Source organism: Camelus bactrianus, chromosome 4, assembly GCF_048773025.1.
Source record: "Camelus bactrianus isolate YW-2024 breed Bactrian camel chromosome 4, ASM4877302v1, whole genome shotgun sequence".
NCBI lineage: Eukaryota > Metazoa > Chordata > Mammalia > Artiodactyla > Camelidae > Camelus > Camelus bactrianus.
In genome coordinates, this window is record NC_133542.1 from 20,719,988 (window position 1) to 20,739,851 (window position 19,864).

The window sequence follows — 19,864 nt, forward strand, 5'->3', positions numbered from 1 at the left end:
TTAATTTAAAAAGATACATGCACCCCAATGTTCACAGCAGCACTACTTACAACAGCCAAGATATGGAAACAACCTAAATGTCAATCAACAGAGGACTGGATAAAGAAGTTGTGGTATATTTATACAATGGAATACTACTCAGGCATAAAACATAATTAAAATAAAGCCATTTGCAGCAGTATGGATGGACCTGGAGATTGTCATTCTAAGTGAAGTAAGCCAGAAAGAAAGAAAAATATCATATGATATCACTTATATGTGGAATCTTAAAAAAAAAAAGGACAAACTTATCTACAAAACAGAAACAGACTCACAGATATAGAAAACAACCTTATGGTTACCAGGGGGAAGGGGGTGGGAAGGGATAAATTGGGAGTTTGAGATTTGCAGATACTAACTAATATATGTAAAATAGATAAACAAGTTCATATGTATAGCACAGGGAACTACATTCAGTATCTTATAGTAACTTGCAGTGAAAAGCATATGAAAATGAATATACATATGTTCATGTATGACTGAAGCATTATGCTGTACATCAGAAATTAACAAAAGATTGTAAACTGACTATACCTCAATTAAAATATATATATATATACACACACACACAAAAACAAAACAAAACACACACCCGTGCATAAATGTTTGTAGTAACTTTATGTGAAATAGCCAAAACCTGGTATATTACCCAGGGTTATCCAGAGAAACAAAACCAATAGGATATATGTGTTATACACATATTATTATATACACATAATCTGCTTTAAGGAATTGGTTCATGCAATTATGGAGAATGACAAGTCTAAAATCTGCAAGGTGGCTGGCAGGCTGGAACCAGGGAGAGCCAATGTTGCAATTCAAATCCAAATGCTGTCTGCTGGCAGAATTCTCCTTTGCTTGGAGAAAGTCAGTCTTTTGTTCTACTTAGGCTTTCAACTGATTGGATGAGGCCCATCTCCATTATGGAGGGCAATGTGCTTTATGCAAATTCCATTGATTTAAATGTTAATTTCATAAAAAAACCCACACTTATAGAAAAATCCAGAATGTTTGACCACACAACTGGCACTGTGAACCAGTCAATTTGACATAAAAAAAAAAAAACTATCTTGTCTATTCTATCTTGTCTAACTAACTTGTCTATTCCCAGAGCAAGAGTTTTTTTAATTTTGATGAAGTCAAATTTGCCAGTTTCTCCTTTGTGCATGCATTATGCTTTTGGTGTTATATGTAGAAAGTCTTCACCAAGTCTTGGATTCTGAAGATTTTCTCTTATCTTTTATATTTTACATTTAAATGTATGATTCATTTTGAGATAATTTGTGTTTGAAGTGTCAAGTTTAGTTTCTTTTTTTATGTAGGGATTTCCAACTCTTTCAGTATCATTTGTTGAGAGACTATCCTGACTCCCCTGAATTGTTTTTGAACCTTTGTTTAAAATCAGTTAGGCATATTTGCAAGGGTGTATCTTTTGGCTCTCTATTCTGTTCCACTGATCTGTGTGTCTGTCCCTCTGCCAATACCACACACTCTTGATAAGTGCAGCTATTAAATACATCTTGAAATTGGGTAGAGTAATTTCTCCCATTTAAAACATTTTGTCTTTCCACACAAATTTTAGAAGAATCTTGTCTCTATCTTCAAAATAGTTTGCTGTGACGTTCATAGGAATTGTGGTAAACCTGTATATAAAGTTGCAGACAATTGATGTCTTTGCTATGCAGAGTATCCCAATCCTTGCTCCAGTATTTCTCCACATTTATTTAATCTCAAGTTCTCTCGCCAGCGCTTGTAGTTTTCAGTACAGAATTCTTATGCAAACTTTATTCGATTTATACCTAAGTATTCCTCTCCTTTTTCTTTTGAGCAGTTGTCAATTTTATTGTCTTTTAAATTTTGGTTTCCACATTTTTTTTTACTAGTTTACTAGTGCATAGATATACAGTTTATTTTTACATGTTGCTCTTGTATTTTCAGACCTTGCTGCCTTGCTGAAGTCACATTAATTCTGGGAGGGTTGGTTTATTTTTTTAGAGATAGCTTTACTTTTTCTTTCCAATCTGTAAGCTTTTTATTTTCTTTTCTTGCCTTACTGTGGTGGCTAGAATTTTCAATATTACGTTGAATTAGAGTGATGAGAGTGGACGTCCTTGTCTTGTTCCTGATCTTAAGGGAAAGTGTTCAATCTTCCATCATTAAGTTTAACGTAGGCTTAGATGTAGGTTCTTGTAGATGTTCCAATCAATTTGAGAACATTCCCAGTTTTCTGAGCTGTTTTTTTTTTTTCATGTATGGATGTTGAATTTTTCAAATGCTTTTTTAAAAGTTTTATGATCATATGATATTTCTTCTTTAGCCTGTTAAAATGGTGGTGTACATTGATTGATTTCTGAAAACTGAACCTGCCTAGATCTTGTATCTTCTGGCCAGTATCACTTGAGAACATAGATATAAAAATTCCAAACAGAACATAAGCAAATTGAATAAGTTTTCTATTGCTGTAGTCACAAATTACCACAAACTTAGTAGCTTAAAACAGCATTAGATTTAATCTCTTCCAGTTCTGGGTATGCAAAATTGGTTTCACTAAGCTAAAGTCAAGGTGTCAATGAAGTTGGTTCTTTCTGGAGGCTCTAAAGGACAGACCATTTCTTTGCTTTCTGCATTCTCCAGGAGCTGTCTATATTCTTTGGGTCATGGCACTCTTCCTCCATACATACAGCTAATAAAGTAGAGCCTCTAAACTTCTGCATCTCTGCTTCTGCAGTAACATTGGTCTCTGTCTGTCTCCTCTTGTCTCCTTCTTAGAAGGCATTAGGTCCAAAAATAATCCAGGATAATCTCCCCAGTCAAGATTCTTAATTTACTCAGATTTGCAAAGTCCCTTTTGCTATAAAAGGTAAAAATTCACAGGTTTTAGGGATTAAGAGGTGGACATCTTGAAGGGCCATTTTTTAGCCTACAGTCTATTTAGCCACAGTCTATTTCTTTGTGCTGCCTTTGTTTAGTTTTGGTATCAGGGTAACACTACGCTATCTCATTTTAATTTTTGTAACAAAATTCTGCTGTGGGATTAGATATTAAATTTTGTAATTTTTTTCTTATTGTTGCTTTACTGTGAGTTGGGAATATTGTGATGAGTACTTAGTCTGATAATGTATGTAATGAATTCATTTAGCATAGCTATGTCATTACATAATAAACATAATGCTTTGCCATTGAGTTCAATAGCAAAATAACCCACACTTCACTATGCCTTAAAAGTGTGACATCCGATAGCCATTTTTCTTGTTTCTACATGATGGATATGCACTGCTTTAAAACATTTTTTCAGTATGGTTGTAATTGTGGCACTTGAAATACTGTCAAGTTGTAACTATGTCACTGTGATTTTGCAGTGTGCCTAGCAGCCATGCAAAGCGGTGACAGCACTACATATGGTCTCTGCTGCAACTACTCACCCACATTACTGTAGCGTGAGAGCAGCTATAAACAATATGTAAATGAATGAGCATTTCTGTGTTCCAATAAAACTTTATTAATGGATACTAAAGTTTGAATTTCATAACTTTCACATGTTACAAAAATATTATTCTTCTTTTGAATTTTTTAACCATTTGATAATGTAAAAACCATTCTTAGCTTACTGTAGGCCACAAAAAAACAGGTGGCAGCCCAGACGTGGCCTGTGGGCCAGAATTTGCCAACCCCATCTTATCCTCATGGACCTATATTCTAAAGCAGGCGGGGTTAGGGAGAAGAACAAGAAAATAAAAAAGTGGACAGGTGAAATATATACTTCTGTGCTAAAAAGGAAATTAAAAAGCAAGATGGCCAGGGAATGTGTCTCTGAGGAAGTAAATAAGGCAAACCTGAATGAAGAGCAGGAGGCAGACAAGAGAAAAGCTGAGTCCAGACTATTCCAGAAAGAGAGTAGCAAGGCTTAAAGCTGGAGGCAGGCACAAGTTGGGTGAACTGGAGGAACCAAAAAGTCAGGAGCGTTAGGAACATAGCAAAGACGGGAAAGGGAAGTTTTGGGAATCTAAATAAGGATGATATCACTGTTAAGAATTCAACTTTAATCTAATCAGTGGACTGCTAGGACCAACCTAATTAATACACGGATTTGTGGTCCCTTGCTAATTTGTATGACCACACAAGGAATTGTGAATTTAAAAAAAAAAGAGAGAGCAAAGGAGAAGATGTTTTTACTTTTGCCAAACTGTTCTAAGAAAATACAGTATCTCCTATGTAATCCAGTAGACTGAGAACAGAGACAATTGGACCACATCATTTACTTCATTAAATGCTCATCCTTAAGTTATAAAGCTTCCTTTTTTATTTGCCTAGGGTACAAATTTATTGTTCACTGGCTGATTTAAGGCCATTTATAGCGATTTAATGTAAAAAGTAGTTTCTTAATAAAACTTAAAACACTAAGTGCTCAGTTTATACTTTTTTCTTTTTATGTTCAGACTAATTTGTGTGTGCCAAGCTTGTTCTAATTTCTTCTAATATACTGGAAGGAAAATCATTTTAAAGTTGCATTGATTTGTGGCAATATTTGTATTCAACAATCAAATGCTACACTATTTCCTTTTAAATGGCTATGCACTTAATTAGTTTCACTTGTTCAGCAATTAATTTGTTTCAGAGACTTCTTATTTTGATATTGAACTGAACTATTGATAGTTGGAGCAGATACTGTATCAGGATTGCAATGCATGTTTTCCAATCACACCACATAAAAAGTTTTCACATTTGAAAAAAAAAGGTCTCAATCATATCATCTAGTATCTTTCATAATTGCAAAATATCTTTCAACTAGTCTCTTTTTTTCATTTATTTTCTCCAGTATTGCTTCTAGTAAATATGTGGCAAAAGGAAGCTGCAAAAGAAACACAGAAAAAAGGATGATCAAAATTGTATATTTTCTTCAGTTTAAAAACATACTAAATATCATTAAACCATTAGAATTCAACTATCTGCAAATCTGCACCCATACTGCTACCCTACTGGGTCTCTTTTTCAACTGATCTTGCTGGTTAGTGTGGGTAATTTTGTCTTTTATAATAAAAATGATAAAAGAGCAGAAGTAAAATGAAAAAAGATAAACGCCTTATTGAACAATTCATGGTTTACTGACCATGTTAATGTTGTAATCTGCAATACAAGCAGCTAAGCCATTTATCTTCAATCAGCTGATCAATAGCAGGTTACAGTCATCTCTAGGGCCCACAGAAGTCATACTGTATGTTCATCACTCATAAACGAATGAGAGAGAACTATCAATACACTTGTCTGCATTAGAACTGAACATTTCAAGAACTGTAGGGTAAAATTTCAGAGAAAAAAATGGCAAAAATATACCCATTGATTAAGTTGTTACAGAAAAGTTTGTTTGGCATATCAAAGTGTAATACACATGTTGCAAAGTGCTGAGTTTATGAAATGTAGAGCACATTTTAAAATTTCATAATTTATATAACTTTTCTGGTAGTTTCATTGTTCCCTGTGCTTCACTGGGTGGCCTGTAGAATTCCAACTCACACAACACACTTATGGGTTGTAAGTAAAAGAAAACCTGAAACGTTCCCCCGTGACTCCCTTAGCCTCACCAACTTCCTTTCATCCTCCTTCCCAGCTATCTAGTCTCACACAGAGGTTGATAAAAAGCAAGAAGTTCATTAAGTCATTTCTTGGAGCTGTCCTTTTGATTAACCAGGAAAGAGTACTTTTGTGTCCTTGAATGTATTAATGAGAATCCTTATCAAGCCCAGCCTCTTCCCTCCAGGGATGTAGCATCAGGCCCTTTTCTGTGCTAGGAAACCACCGGCAGCATCACTGGTCAGTATCTGACCAAAGCCAGCCTGATGCCTGCTGTGCGAGTCGCTCTGCTGTGCTCAGCTAAGGTGATTACAATTAGCTAAATCCAGCAAAATGGTTCTTTTCTAAATTCAAACTGGGAAAAAGAGAAAAGACTGGCCAGCAGCAATGAAACAACAGGCCAGACAGGCATAAAATAGATTATATAGGCCATGAATTAAAAATAGAGACTAAAGCAGGTCCATGGAATTGCCTCTGATTCTAAACAGTTTTCTAGGTTAACTTCCTTCTTTTCTTTACAATAAACTGCCTTCTTCTTAAGATACTCTGAGTCTATGTCAGGATAGAATATACCTATAGCCTAGTCTATGTTAAGAGCTTCACACATTTGCCTTACATGAAACTTACCACTAAAGAAAGAATAAGATACCAAAATATGACATTTCTTCAGTTCCTAACATACAGGTGAATAGAAGATAGACACACTGACTCAAGAACAGCTTTTTCTGGGGAAAAAAAACCTACCACATTAAATATACACATACTGCACATGCATTTCAATTTCAAAAATGTGAAAATGGGGGAAAATGCATCTTAGAATCAAAGAAAAGGAATATGTTAGATTCCCTTCTGGAAGATAATATATAGAGCAAATTCTTATTTTGACAAAATTGCCCTTCTCGGATGCAGAAGAGTTATATTTGGTGAAACCACCAGTCTTACAAATGAGATAATTTAAATTCTCAGGGCATTAATATAAGATGTTACAGAAATATATATGCACACACACACACACACACACACACAAAGGCAAAATTACCAGGTAACTTTCTTTCGACTCTGGTACTCAATACCATATGCATTCAAATCAAAAAAGGAAACAAACAAGATGAGAATAACCTCCTATCTCTTCCTGGTAGAAACAAAAGAAAAATGAGTGCTTAAAGATCATTTCCTAAAGAAGTTCTAAGTAAAAAATGATTCTCTTATCAAATAACTTTGGGAAACAAACCAGACTTTAAAATGTCATTTTATTTCAGATCTTTTAGAGAAGCACCATGTTTCTCCAAGAGGGCAATGTAATACCCTGATTTTAAATTCATTTGTCCATGATTTTCTCAGTCTATTTATCATGTGGAACTAGTGGTCCATGGAACATACTTTGGGAAACATAATGGCTGTATGATTTCCTTTGTAATAATGTCACAGCACTTTTACCAGGCCACAATGTACTGACATTAATCATCTTATTTACACATTTCATTTTCAAGTTAAAATCTAAACCAACTCTTATTATCTTGTGATCTGAACAATTTTCAGCATGTCATGTACTTGGACTTTTTGCTTCTCTCTAAAAAAAAAAAATCTATCTCAAAGAATCTCTCTTCTAGGAAGCCTCCAAGGTGGAACAAGAGGTCCATTTACTAACTTATTGCTGACAACCTCTTTTATTCTCTTCCTCTGGCTCCCAATAAAACAAAAAGCCCCACAGTTAAACACAACTGTTTGTCAATCCTTTTCAATTGGATTGTAAGCTTCTTTTAAGCTTTGTATAGAGGCTAACACATTATGGATTTCAAAAAGCAATCAATTCTTTATTCAAGAAGCACAATTTGTGCACACACCCATCTGACCTTGTAGATTCTTCTATTTTTCTCTACAAATAGGTCAGAAAAATATTAGTATCTGTCTTTATGTAATATTAGACAAAAAGACTTTGGAGTCTAGATTAAACGGAAGTTCATTTCATACAGGCGGCTTAGAGCCTATTCACTTCTCTCTATATGCATTCCAGAGGGAGCTGAGATACCCCAAAAACTCCCTCAGATACAGAAAGAAAGGACAACCATTCTTTTACTGACAGGATTTTGGATTTGGATTGAAGTAGTAAACTTACTAGCCAACAGCAAAGTTATTTTCTCACTTGCCTCATCAAATATATTTGAAACAACACACCCCAAAATCATACTGCCTTGGGTTTCATCTCAGATGGCATGTGCCAGGGCCTACAAAGTCCAAAACTCCAGAAGCTCTGCTGGACTTTCTGCATAATTTCTTTATTTTTCTTGCATAAAAAAGAAGTGGTACTCTTAGCAATGCCACTACAGAATTATAAAAACTTCAACTCTTCAGCACAAGGAGAAAAAGGGACATGGGAAGAGCTGATACTGTATGAGATTTCCTGGTATGGAAATTTAATTAGGACATTGGAACAACTGTGAGTTTTGCTTGGTCTATGCTATAGTCTTAATGTGGGTCTTCTGGTTCTTCTGCTGTCCCCGTTGGAAAAGGTGATTTCTCTTCCTGGAGAGACTTCCCCTGAATTCACATGGAATTTAGGCTTCTCTTACGTGTAAATGTCTACAGCTGTTTGCCTTTAGGAAGCAATATGCCACTGATACAATCTCAAATTTATCACTCACACTTATAAATTATGGCTTTGTTTAGAGGTGTTTCTGTATAAAGGTAAGATATGAATGATGTTTGCAGATGTTGGAGAGCTACCTTGGAAGGATAACGAAGCCTCAAGTCCATAGCTGTGAAATATACAGATGATTTACAGCATCATCACTAACTGGATAATATAAAATTGAAGTTTTTTGTGTTGAAAAAAATGAAATAAATAAATCTAAAGGACAAGATTAACATTTTAACCATTTTCATTCTTGTTTCTGGTTTGAAAACTGCTACCAAAAAGATACTGCTTTTAAGATAAAAATGGACTTTAATCTGGCTGAGTCATATTGAAAGTAAAGATGTTAACCTTTACATATTATCCCTGCTTTTACAAAGGATATGATCCAGCGAGATTTTGAAAGTTTAGTAAGAATGACCAATGTAGTTTGATTATTATAAAATCAAAGGTGCAAAATTTGGTATAAATAAATAAATATTTATACATTCACTCTATTATCTTGTAATTAAAAGATCGAATTTGCTAAAATAACCAAGCATGCTATCAGAGGAACAATTTATTTATAATTCAAATTTGGCATTGAATTTTGAGCTAAGTTTCCTACATGTTTATATTTCTGGCACATTATCTGTCTATCTATCTATCTCTCTATCTATCTATCTACCTATCTTGGAGTTCTGCTGAATATAAAGTCTGTATTTGCTATCCTGAAGCTTTGGTAAAGACTATGATTTGTTTTCCTTTTCATTTGTCCCCAATTTTCTTTATAGTGGTAAAATATACATAACATAAAATTTACCTTTTAACTTTAATGACATATGTCTTTTCCTAGTGTCATGAAAGTAGGCTTGAAATTGTTAAATTACGAAAAAATCTGAACAAGGCTCTGAATAGAGAATTTTCAACTCTTGCTACTTCAGCTACATGTGAAGAGTGAGTCTGTGTGGGTGTCTGAGAGTGTGGGTTTCTGTGTGTGGAGAGAGTGAGTGTGGGAGATGCCTGTATGTGCATGTTTTAAGTGTGTTGTAAGTGCAACACTGAAAGCAACAGAGTCAAATATCTTCAGAGTTGTAAAGAGAAACTTTCATTTAACCTTCAGGCCGAAAGTTACTCTATTTACAGAAGCCAGGGAGGTTTATAAAACCTTCTCACTGCCATATTGCAAGGCATTCTATAGAAGGGAAGCATATTTTGCTGAGAGGGCACTAGGGAAAGAGCCCTTTTAAATTTCAGCTTTTGCAAGATCTGAAGCAACTAATAGTAACAGGGATATTTAAAACTAAAGAAAAATCACTGATCAAAATCTGTACTTTCAATTATCAACAACTGAAGACAGAAAGATGGAATTTTTGATATGGTCTCAATTTAAGAAAATGATCCATACAAAGAGGACTAAAATGAATTGAATGATATCCAGAAAAGGATTAACAAATAACAAAGACTATGACAACAACAAAACAAAATCAAGACACATTTTCTAGCCATTCCTGGCTAAAAGTTTTTATACAAATACTAGTATAGAACTGTATTGTGGTTATAACTGCGTTATTTGTTTTATACAAGTATATATATTTTAATATACATACCCATAATTCTGTTCAAGTTAGTCATTTAGCAAATTTTAGTTTATATATTTTAACTATTTGTTTACTGTCCTCCATCACCAGAAATGGAAGCTCCATGAAGACAGGGATTTCTCTCCCAGTTCACTGCTGTACCTACAAGCCTAAAACATTACGTTACATGCAGCAGACACTCAATACATGTTTTTAAAATGGATTCCATAGCTTGGGTTTGATTTTATCTGCACTACACCTTTACAAACTCACAAGTACAAAGGACTGTTTCAGGTATTATTAAGCCCTGGCAACAAAACTAAATGACCTTTATTATAATTTTAATTCTGAGGGTCAGAATGGATAGAACAATAAGCAATGTCTCTTAGAGTGCAGAGTATAAATAACTGACTCCTTCTTGTTTGGATATATGAGAAAGTAGTATCAATTAGAGCATGATAGAGGGACATCTCCTGTGCCAACTTAAAAAAAAATATATTAAGTATTAAAAAAAATCTGTCTCATTTATTAATAGTATGGCCAGTAGACAGAAATTCAAATTCGAATGCATTTAACACCATCTCTGCTAATGGTGAGGAATATTTTATGGCTGAATAATATTCCATGTATGCATATACCACATTTTTAATCCATCCATCAGTTAATGTGCCTTTGGGTTCCTTCCACTTTTGAGTTATTACTGAACTATTATTGAAATGCTACAAACATTCATGTAGAAATTTTTATATGGACATTTGTTTTCACTTATCCTGGGTGTATACATAGGGGTGGAACTGCTGGATGATATAATCTCTATTTTTAACTTTTTGAGGAACTGCCAGACTATATTCCACAGAGTTGGCACCATTTTACATTCTTACCAACAATGTATGAGGGTTCTAATTTCTCCATATCCTCACTAACACTTGACATTGTCTGTCTTTTTAATTATAGTCATCCTACTGGATGTGAAGTAGTATCTCATTTTGGTTTTTGGTTTGCACTCCCCTAATGGCTAATGATGTTGAGTGTATTTTCTTGTGACTACGGGAAAATGGCTATTTGTGTATCTTCTTATAGAAATGGCTATTCTAATCAGTTTCTATTTTTTAACAGTTTTTATTGATTTATAATCATTTTACAATGTTGTGTCAATCTAATCAGTTTCTTTTTGTTGTTGGTGTTGAGTTGTAAGAGTTTGAAATGTGTTCTTAAATGGTTAAATTTCAATGAGAAAAGCCAGACAGAAGGTTGGGATGAATTAATGAAAAACTGTGAGTCCCTGAATATTGTTTTTGAAATGTACCTACTAAATTTTTTAAGGCTTCAATCATTGTCATCTTCTCTCTACCAGATCTGAGCTACCTCTTTAGATCCCTAAAACTCTTAAAGGTAACATCATCTTTCTCATTATACAAGGTAGTAAACTTACTTGTCTTTGGTTTCTGCTTTCTGACTCCTTCATCTTGTCTCAGTACTGCTATGGATTCAGTCACTATAAAGTGGGTCACATCTCATTCTTCCTATTTGTATGGCTAGAGCCTACGCACCATCCACTGCCCTTTCCCTAAACTACCTTCTTGCTCCCAGTCTCTTCTCCCTCCAAACCATTCTACAAGCTAATCTCACGTATCTTTCTAAAGCACTACTCTGACTACATCCCTTTCCTACTCAAAAGCTTTTATAGTTTAGCACCAGACTCCTTTTCCTATTTTTTCCCCCTCCCACTTCCTAAAATACAGAAAAACTGATTTTGGGAGGTTCTCCCATCCTATTATCCATCTCCATGATCCTGTCATAATCATTAATCTGCTTGTTTGCCTCTGCCATAAAGTATAAGTTTAAAAAAATGTAATAATGTAAAAAGAGGAATTAATACAAGTAAAAATGTTCAAAGAAAATTAAAAGGCAGCTATGTTTTAAAAAATGAGAGTAGATATTAGAATTGTTTTTTTCAGTGTGAATCTTATTCCTAGAAATCTGTTGGGACAAAAGTTAGGTGTAAATAAAGACCAAATACTTAAAATTGCATTAGGACTATTTAAAATAAGGAGGACATACATTTGCCTTCTGTGTTAACTATAGATAAGTTACGTTTTTAGACCTTTCAGTTCTCATGCACTTCTGGGGTAACAGTAGCAGTTGGTATTATATTATTGTGTAGTCCCATATTGCCGCATGGCAGAATAGCTTTTTATTTTGTGGTAAATATTTTATCAATATAAATTTTAATCAAATGGATGCAGAGAAATTTTTCTTTAACAGAAAATAGTTCTATGTCCTGATTCTTAAACAAAAGATAAAACCACAGGGCCAGATTCACTCCTGTGATGTCAGAATTCTAATACGTACAGCACCTGACACAGAGGGAGGACATAAAAGGGAAGTGCCCTTATAATTTTATCTGCAAAATATTTTAATAATCAAATATCAATATTGAATTAATCGTTTTTTTTTTTCAGGGAATGTACTCAATTATTCCACAGCTTCAAGATCACGTAACCTCAAGATCATGTACACGGAGCTGTATGCCATAAACAAAATGCAGTGAATGAATAAGCACATTTATACTTTTGCCCACACAATCTTGTGAGCATAACTTAGTCAAAAAAATTGGTGGACAAAGAAAACATGTTCTAAAATTCAGGACAAATATAATTGCTGGGATTGAGAGAGAAGAAAAGTAGGCTAAAAAAAAAAGAGATGTTTTCTATTTTATAGATTTTTCTCTTGGGCGTAATTATAAAGTGACATTCAAGTACAACCAATGAAGTCCCTATTTTTTTTCTCGCAAAATTCAAAGACATCAGCAAAACCACCTATGTCAGTAATAAAAATAAAACGTCTTTGACTTTTTAAATGTTATCATACCGTCACAGTGGAATAAAATTAGCTTGAAAAATGATCTAAAGGCACATGACGCAGTTCATTATGTATAACAGCAACAGCAGCGGTCTCCCACTGTTCATAACGGCTGCTCCATTAAATTTAGCTCCAGTCAATAATTAGGAGTCCACAAATAAACCTCGGCAATTAAATCAATACTGCCAGGCAATTATATTCCAGAGTCCAGGCTCAGTGGCACAAAAAGGCACTATATCAAAATACAGTATTAAGTGGTCTAATGCCATTTTCAACTGGATTTGTTTTTACACTAACTGGGCAGAATAAGCATATATCCAGATAATGTAGAATGTATGTATGTGTATCTACATGTGTAAAGTTATAAAATTAGACCTGGTGTCAATATAGCTTTAATAAAATTTAATAAAGATTTATACATATTGATTTATTTTTATGTTCATGATTGATAAGATTTCCATATTAAAAGGTCATATTCATAAGTTGAATGTTAAAAAAATCATTAAGTTTATTTTTATAACTTTAAAGCTTAAAAAAACCCCGTAACTATCATTACTGAACTCCTTTGGTGTGCCAGGCACCTGGCTGGATGCTGGAAATGCAACATGATTGAGAAATGGCCTTTCTTCTCAAAAGCAAGAAGACTTTGCCCAGCACCTACACATCTACACTTAAACTACGCTAAGTAAAAGAGAGTCAATCACCTTCCATTACTATTGACAGTAACAATAATAGCATTTCTAGATAATGTTTCAAAAATATGTAGAACAGATATAAAGAATATGAATAGTTCATATATAATTTACTTTTTCTTGACTTTTCCAAAAACATAGAGACTGCACTCAAGGGACAAAAATAATTTTTTTGCTATTTCAGGAAGTATGTTTTAGCTGTTCTTAATCCAGTTCATTTGTGAAATAGACAACAATTAGGCCAAGCAAAAAGAACTATAATGAAAAAGTTTTAGAATACATTACATGCTGTCAGTGATATCAAAACAAAAGCTGGCTATGACTAGAAAAGCAGGGCTCTCACCTGCCAATAAACTGCCCTGATCACTTACAAGAGGGGCACATCCCCGCAGACTATATGTGTATTAAAAAAATACTTGAAAGGGAAGAAAAAGTATCACACAGGTCACAGCAGCAGTCTCAATAGACCCCTCAGGGATTTCAGCTCGTCTTGGCCTTGTCATCCTCTATGCAGCTTTCCACTCGGCCCAGAAAATGTCGATAGGAAAATGTTTGAGGGGCCTCTGGTGGAAATTTTTTCATTCTTTCTGCATTGACAGGATGCCAAATCAATATTTACTTCCCACTAACAAGCTGCTCGAGGTCTCAGTAGAAAATATTGTAGAGAATGCGGGAAGACACAGTAATAAACAGCTGTCTGGCTGTGAGGAAAACATGAATTGACTGGAAACAGGTCCATAGTAAAAGGTCACTGAAACCCATGAACTCCTCAGGTGTCCATATCAACTACTAACTTTAAAGACACATAATAAAGAATCTCTTTTCCTAAGAGGGCTGAGAGAATGGATCCTTTTCTGTCTAGCAAGCATAGAGGTTGACTCAATAATTTAATTAATGCATTTGCTAAGACCCATGTTGGCTCTTTCCCAAGGCATTTGTTTCATTTGTTAAGTCCAGAAGTACAAACAGAGGGTTAACTTCCCTGTCTACCTATTGGAATACTTCTTTACCTAACAGGACTAAATAATGCATAAGTATTTATAAAAAGTTAGGCATCTAGTAAAAAAGTATGGCTTGGAATTTTTATCTGCAAGTTTTAATATATGGAGTAGAAAAATTAAATACCTGTCCTTCAAGAAGTTTCTGAATGTACAACAGCCATTCCTTGTCATTTTCAGCATCTATTTTTGTCCTTTCGATTTCCTAAAGGAAGAAAATAAAAACACTGTTGTTGATTACATTTATAAGAACTTGATCACATTGTTAGATAATTAATAAATCTAGAGAAATACTGGTAGAATTGGATTCAACAAAGAGCAGCCTGTCCTTTCAAAATAGAGAATATTCAAATAAATGTTCTTTAATATTAAATAATTTATAAATATTTACATATATGTGGAATATAAAACTACATTTCCATATTTCACAATATAATTCAGGAATGTTTTATTTCTGCCTCCACAGTTGGAGCTCAAGACAGGGACTGAGGCGGAGGTGAATGTGATTAAAATAAAGTGAAAAAGAAGATGGAGTTCTATAAAAGAATCATTTATAAGTGACCCTCCTGAGATGACATAAAGCCTTAAACACAAAAATCTGACTTGTCAGTAGATAACTAAGGAGTAACTATTACAATTACAAACAAAATAGGACATGGCATGGCTCTGGTGTATTTAAATGCTTGCTTATTTAAAATATTCAGTGACTAACTGATAGGCAAGGGACACTCCAACTTAAAGTGTTGTAAGCCACTAAATATTTTCAATGCATCAATTATCAAGGCAAAATATTTCTAAAAGCATAATGTAGTCACATGTGCAATTGATTACTCAGTTAAAATCATGATTCAGTTTGCAAAAAAAGACTTCAAAAAGGGAAAGGTTTGGGAAACTAACATTTGTTGAAATTTACTGTACACCAGGTATCAAGCTAGGTACTTCACATAGGCTGTCATAGTTTTTTACATGAATTCACAAGAGTTCAACGTAGCTTAAAATATATAATTCAGGTGCTTTGGGCTCTGCTTGGGCAAGTCGCTCAGATCTTTAGACCTCTGAAAGATGCAGAGATCAGTCTAAGTAAGTTCAGACCTATAATTAAATTTAATGAATATATCCAGGTACCCTGATCCTTCTCGGAACTGTGTATTTCTACCAGAGTCCTTTTTTTTCCTAGGAGGACTTCCATTTAAGGTTGTGTGGTATGCATACTGCAGGGCTGTGCACTCTGGCTCCAGACTGCATCTGCCCAGAGGCCAGGGTGCCATTTCTTCACAGAAATCTGCCAGCTACTCTTTGGGACTAAAAAGAGATTTCTAATTTATATACCCAAGAGGACAACTTTTTCTAATTTGTCCACTCAGAGGGGGTGCTTTTTTCTAAAGTGTAAGCCCAGAGAGGGTATCTTTTTAAACCACACAAAAGTGGTGGCCTGTCTTCCAGAATATGTATCTGTACTTGTGTACACACATGCACACAGAAACACACATGTACACACACATATACACATGAGGGATGCTGCTAAATCTGTTGGTTTCAAAACTCTTAGGCGATAATGGGGGACTCAACCTTAGTTTTTTGTTAGGTTTCTCACAATCAGTCCAATTTTAATTAAATGTTTATAATAACGTATAGTCAACACCATTGCCAGAGATACTATAATTTCCTGTGTATCTTATACTTGATACTATATTTGACAGTTCTCTTGTACTTCAGAATTCAGTAGAAAGTCACAGACCTTGTGGCATAGGTGCTGAAAACAGGAAACGGATAAATCACTATACTGTTCACCTATAGGATGAAAGTTTTCTCTGTAGGATTCCTCTGTCCTCTTTTCTAGGAATTCTTGGCAGTTTAAAAACCTTGCAAGTTGTAAATCTGCTCTACTCCAGGAATTTTTTGAGAAGCTGATGGGAGCGGTGTTGAAGGATGTTCTCATACAAATATTTAAGTCTATCATTTTGTTCACTCATTGAGCAAATATTTATGGGGAAGCTAAAAGAGCTATCATCTCTTTAATCTTTCTAAACAATAAAAATCTAGTATTTATGTATTGACATTCAGAGATTTAACAGCAGAATAGGACTGAATATCCTTCGCAGGTTTCACAGAAGACTGTATGTAAGATGAGATTCTGCTGTTTATGAGGCAATAACCATCAAAAATGCAGTGCCCTCACCAGGAGGTACAGAAATGCTGCTGAAGACCTACACCTATATACACATAAATTCACTCAGACAGGAGTATTTTACCCAATTTAAAGCAATAAATATCTTTTTCTTAAACTTGATCAATGATAATTTTGAATTTAGCTAGAAAAGCCAATATATTTACAGATTTTTAAAAAAATCTCATATAGGAGGAAAAATCTTCAAATCAATGGTGACCCAGCTAACTAAATCCATTCAAACTGGCTTAATTAAAAATACTAGCTTACAAGATATATGATTAACCAAAGAAAACGAAGAAGACAGGAAAGGATAACTGACTTGAGTAACAAACAAGCAGTTCTAAAGGTGATTATGTACAAGTTTATCTCTGTATTGCATAGTTAAATTTCTCTAAAGGTTTTTTTGAGTTGGTTAATACTCTTGATGTAACTTTCATCGTGCATTAATAATCTTACCTTCATTAATATTACCTTAAAGATGAAATTCTAAGAATTTTAAAACAAATAAAAATATGTACTTAAACTCAATGTATAAAAAGCCCTTTATTAATAAATATTTAAGTGATCTTACCTCTTCGTCTTCTGTGTCCAATATTTCCTCTAGATCTGACCGTGAAATGTTCAGGATAGAAGCTGCCAAGGTCTGGGCTTTATGGGTTGAGGTTTTACAAGCATCCCTGTTTTTCTGCATCTTTTTAAGCTCTCTCATTTGTTGCCTTATCGAATGGACATCATTTTGTAACTCTCTGACCAAAGCCTGCAACATATTGGAAAGAATGTGGGCTCATATGGAAGTCATAAATGAAAAGAAAGCAGTCATAACATAAAAATGTGAAGACACTAGCAAATCATTTTTTATTAGGATTACTCTGATTTTATTTATATTGGAACATAATGGATTGCTCTTCACTTATTGTCAGTATGCAGTAAAAAACTCTCTTAAATGACCACTTAACCAACTTGCTGGATTAACCAAATCTCTTCAATCTTTTTTTCAGAGTCACCAACTGCTATCTTGGTTGGTGAATACTTGCAGCAAGCAGTCTACTTATCATTGTGCCAGATCACAGCTACTCCCACCAACTGTGCAGATGCCAATTGTCAGATCTGTTTATTCCTAAGTGTGTCTATTAGTCGTAACAGGTTATTTACATAATTAATTTAATTATTGCATAAGCTAATGAAACATAACTGCAGGAAGAGAGTTGTTGCTATTTTATTAAAACTGGATCAAAATCTTTAGAAGGATTTGATAAAGACAGTTGGGTAAAGAGTCCAATTAAATTACGTGTGGGTAAGACAACAATAAAGGATTGACAAAAATCATAAAAAGTCTAGGTTTGCTTCCACAAGAGTTTTTAATTTCTCCCTTTGAGAACACATGCCTATGTGTGCATAAGAAAAAGGCAGCCGTTACTCTGGGTGGACAAAGCTCTGGAGCCCAGTGCCCGGCTTTGCGGGCTAAGAGCAGGCTAGCTAGTTGTCTGAGCTGTTTTCAATCTTTTCCCAACTTAATCAATGCTACAATAAATAATGGTGCTTGTGTGTGTGTGTCTGTGTGTGTGTGTATTGCATTCCTAGGATATAGACCTAGAAGTGAAATTGCTGGACCAAAGGGTATGTATAACCGTAATTTTGAAAGCTACTATTTCTCACTCTCCCTCCAAGATAGTACCAATTTACACCTCTACAAAGAACATATGAAAGTACTTGTTTCTCCATGCCACTAGCAAAACATTTCAGTGGATTGTTTTTTCACTGTATTTTAAAGTTTCATTTCTCTTAATAAAAATGAAGTTGAGCATCAGCCTTACTAGATTACATTTCTTTTGTCTTTTTTTTTTCTATTTTTCTTAGTAATTTATAGGTGTTCTTCATGTTTTAGGGATATTATATTTGTCTGTTGTATATTTTTTAATTTTTTCACACTTTATATTTTTCTTTTGACAGTAATAATAGTGTTTTATGCCAAGAAAAAAGTATTTTAAAATATTTCTGCAGGGAACCCTTTCCTACACTGTTGGTGGGAATGTAGTTTGGTGCAGCCGTTATGGAAAACAGTATGGAAATTCTTCAAAAGACTAAAAATAGACTTACAGTATGATCCAGCAATCCCACTCCTGGACATATATCCAGAGAGAACCTTAATTCAAAAAGATACATGCATCCCAATGTTTACAGCAGCACTATTTACAATGGCCAAGACATGGAAACAACATAAATGTCCATCAACAGAGGACTGGATAAAGAAGTTGTGGTATATTTATACAATAGATTACTACTCAGCCATAAAACATAATAAAATAAAGCCATTTGCAGCAACATGGATGGACCTGGAAATTATCATTCTAAGTGAAGTAAGCCAGAAAGAGAAAGATAAATACTATATGATATCTCTTATATGTGGAACCTAAAAAAACAGACAAACTTATTTACAAAACAGAAACAGACTCATAGACAGAAAACAAACTTATGGTTCTGGGGGCTGCGGGGAAATGGGTGGGAAGGGATAAATTGGGAGCCTGAGATTTGCAGATACTATTATATATAAAATAGATGAACAACAAGTTTATACTGTATAGCACAGGGAACTATATTCAATATCTTGTAGTAACTTATGGTGAAAAATAGTGTGAAAAAAGAATACATGTATGCTTACGTGTGACTGAAGCATTATACTGTACACCAGAAATTGACACAACATTGTAAACTGACTATACTTCACTGAAAATATATTTATACAAAAAAATTTCTATGTACTAAATCTTTTCCTTTCTCACTTTTGAATTTAGTGTGATACTTTAAAAAGCATTTTCCACAATTTTATACACACACACTTATATCAAATAATGTAACTTTCAAGTTTTTATTTTTCAGTTTTAAATGTTTTATCCATTTATAATCATCTATAAAATTATTACATAAAATCACAGTTGTCCCACTACCACTTATTAAATAGTTTATCTTTTGTCCACTGATCTCATGTGCATCTAGGTCAATTTCTGGGCTTTCTAGTCTGTTCCATCTGTCTTATTAGTGAAGTTTTATACTATATTTTAACTAGTGAGGCTTTATAATAAATGTTAACATCTGGGCAGGGTATCTCCCTCTTATTACCCTTCTTTTCAGATTTTTCTTGGTAATTTTTGTTTGTTTGGTTTTCTATATAAATTTCAGAGAGCTTGTCTAGATCCCCTTCCCCTAAACATTCTTACTGGTAATTTTATTTGAATCATGTTAAATTTTATTTGCATCATGTTAACATTTTAGAATGTTGAGTCTTACTAATCAAAGACCATGGTATTCCCTCCCAGTTGTTTAATTCTCTGTGTCTCTGAGGATCA

At 34.2% G+C, this 19,864-nt stretch overlaps 1 protein-coding gene across 1 annotated transcript in view; it reads right to left on the reverse strand.

Annotated features, from left to right (window-relative positions):
• Window positions 1–638: 638 nt before the first annotated feature.
• Window positions 639–19,864, reverse strand: part of CNTLN (centlein) — a 247,919-nt gene continuing 228,693 nt past the window's right edge. Inside the window, exons 24-26 of the mRNA XM_010946034.3 lie at window positions 17,092–17,277; window positions 14,478–14,555; window positions 639–4,888 (exon numbers count right to left, since the gene is read on the reverse strand). Coding sequence (XP_010944336.1) covers window positions 4,787–4,888; window positions 14,478–14,555; window positions 17,092–17,277 — 366 coding nt within the window. The 3' untranslated portion in view covers window positions 639–4,786. The remainder of the gene's footprint in view (window positions 4,889–14,477; window positions 14,556–17,091; window positions 17,278–19,864) is intronic.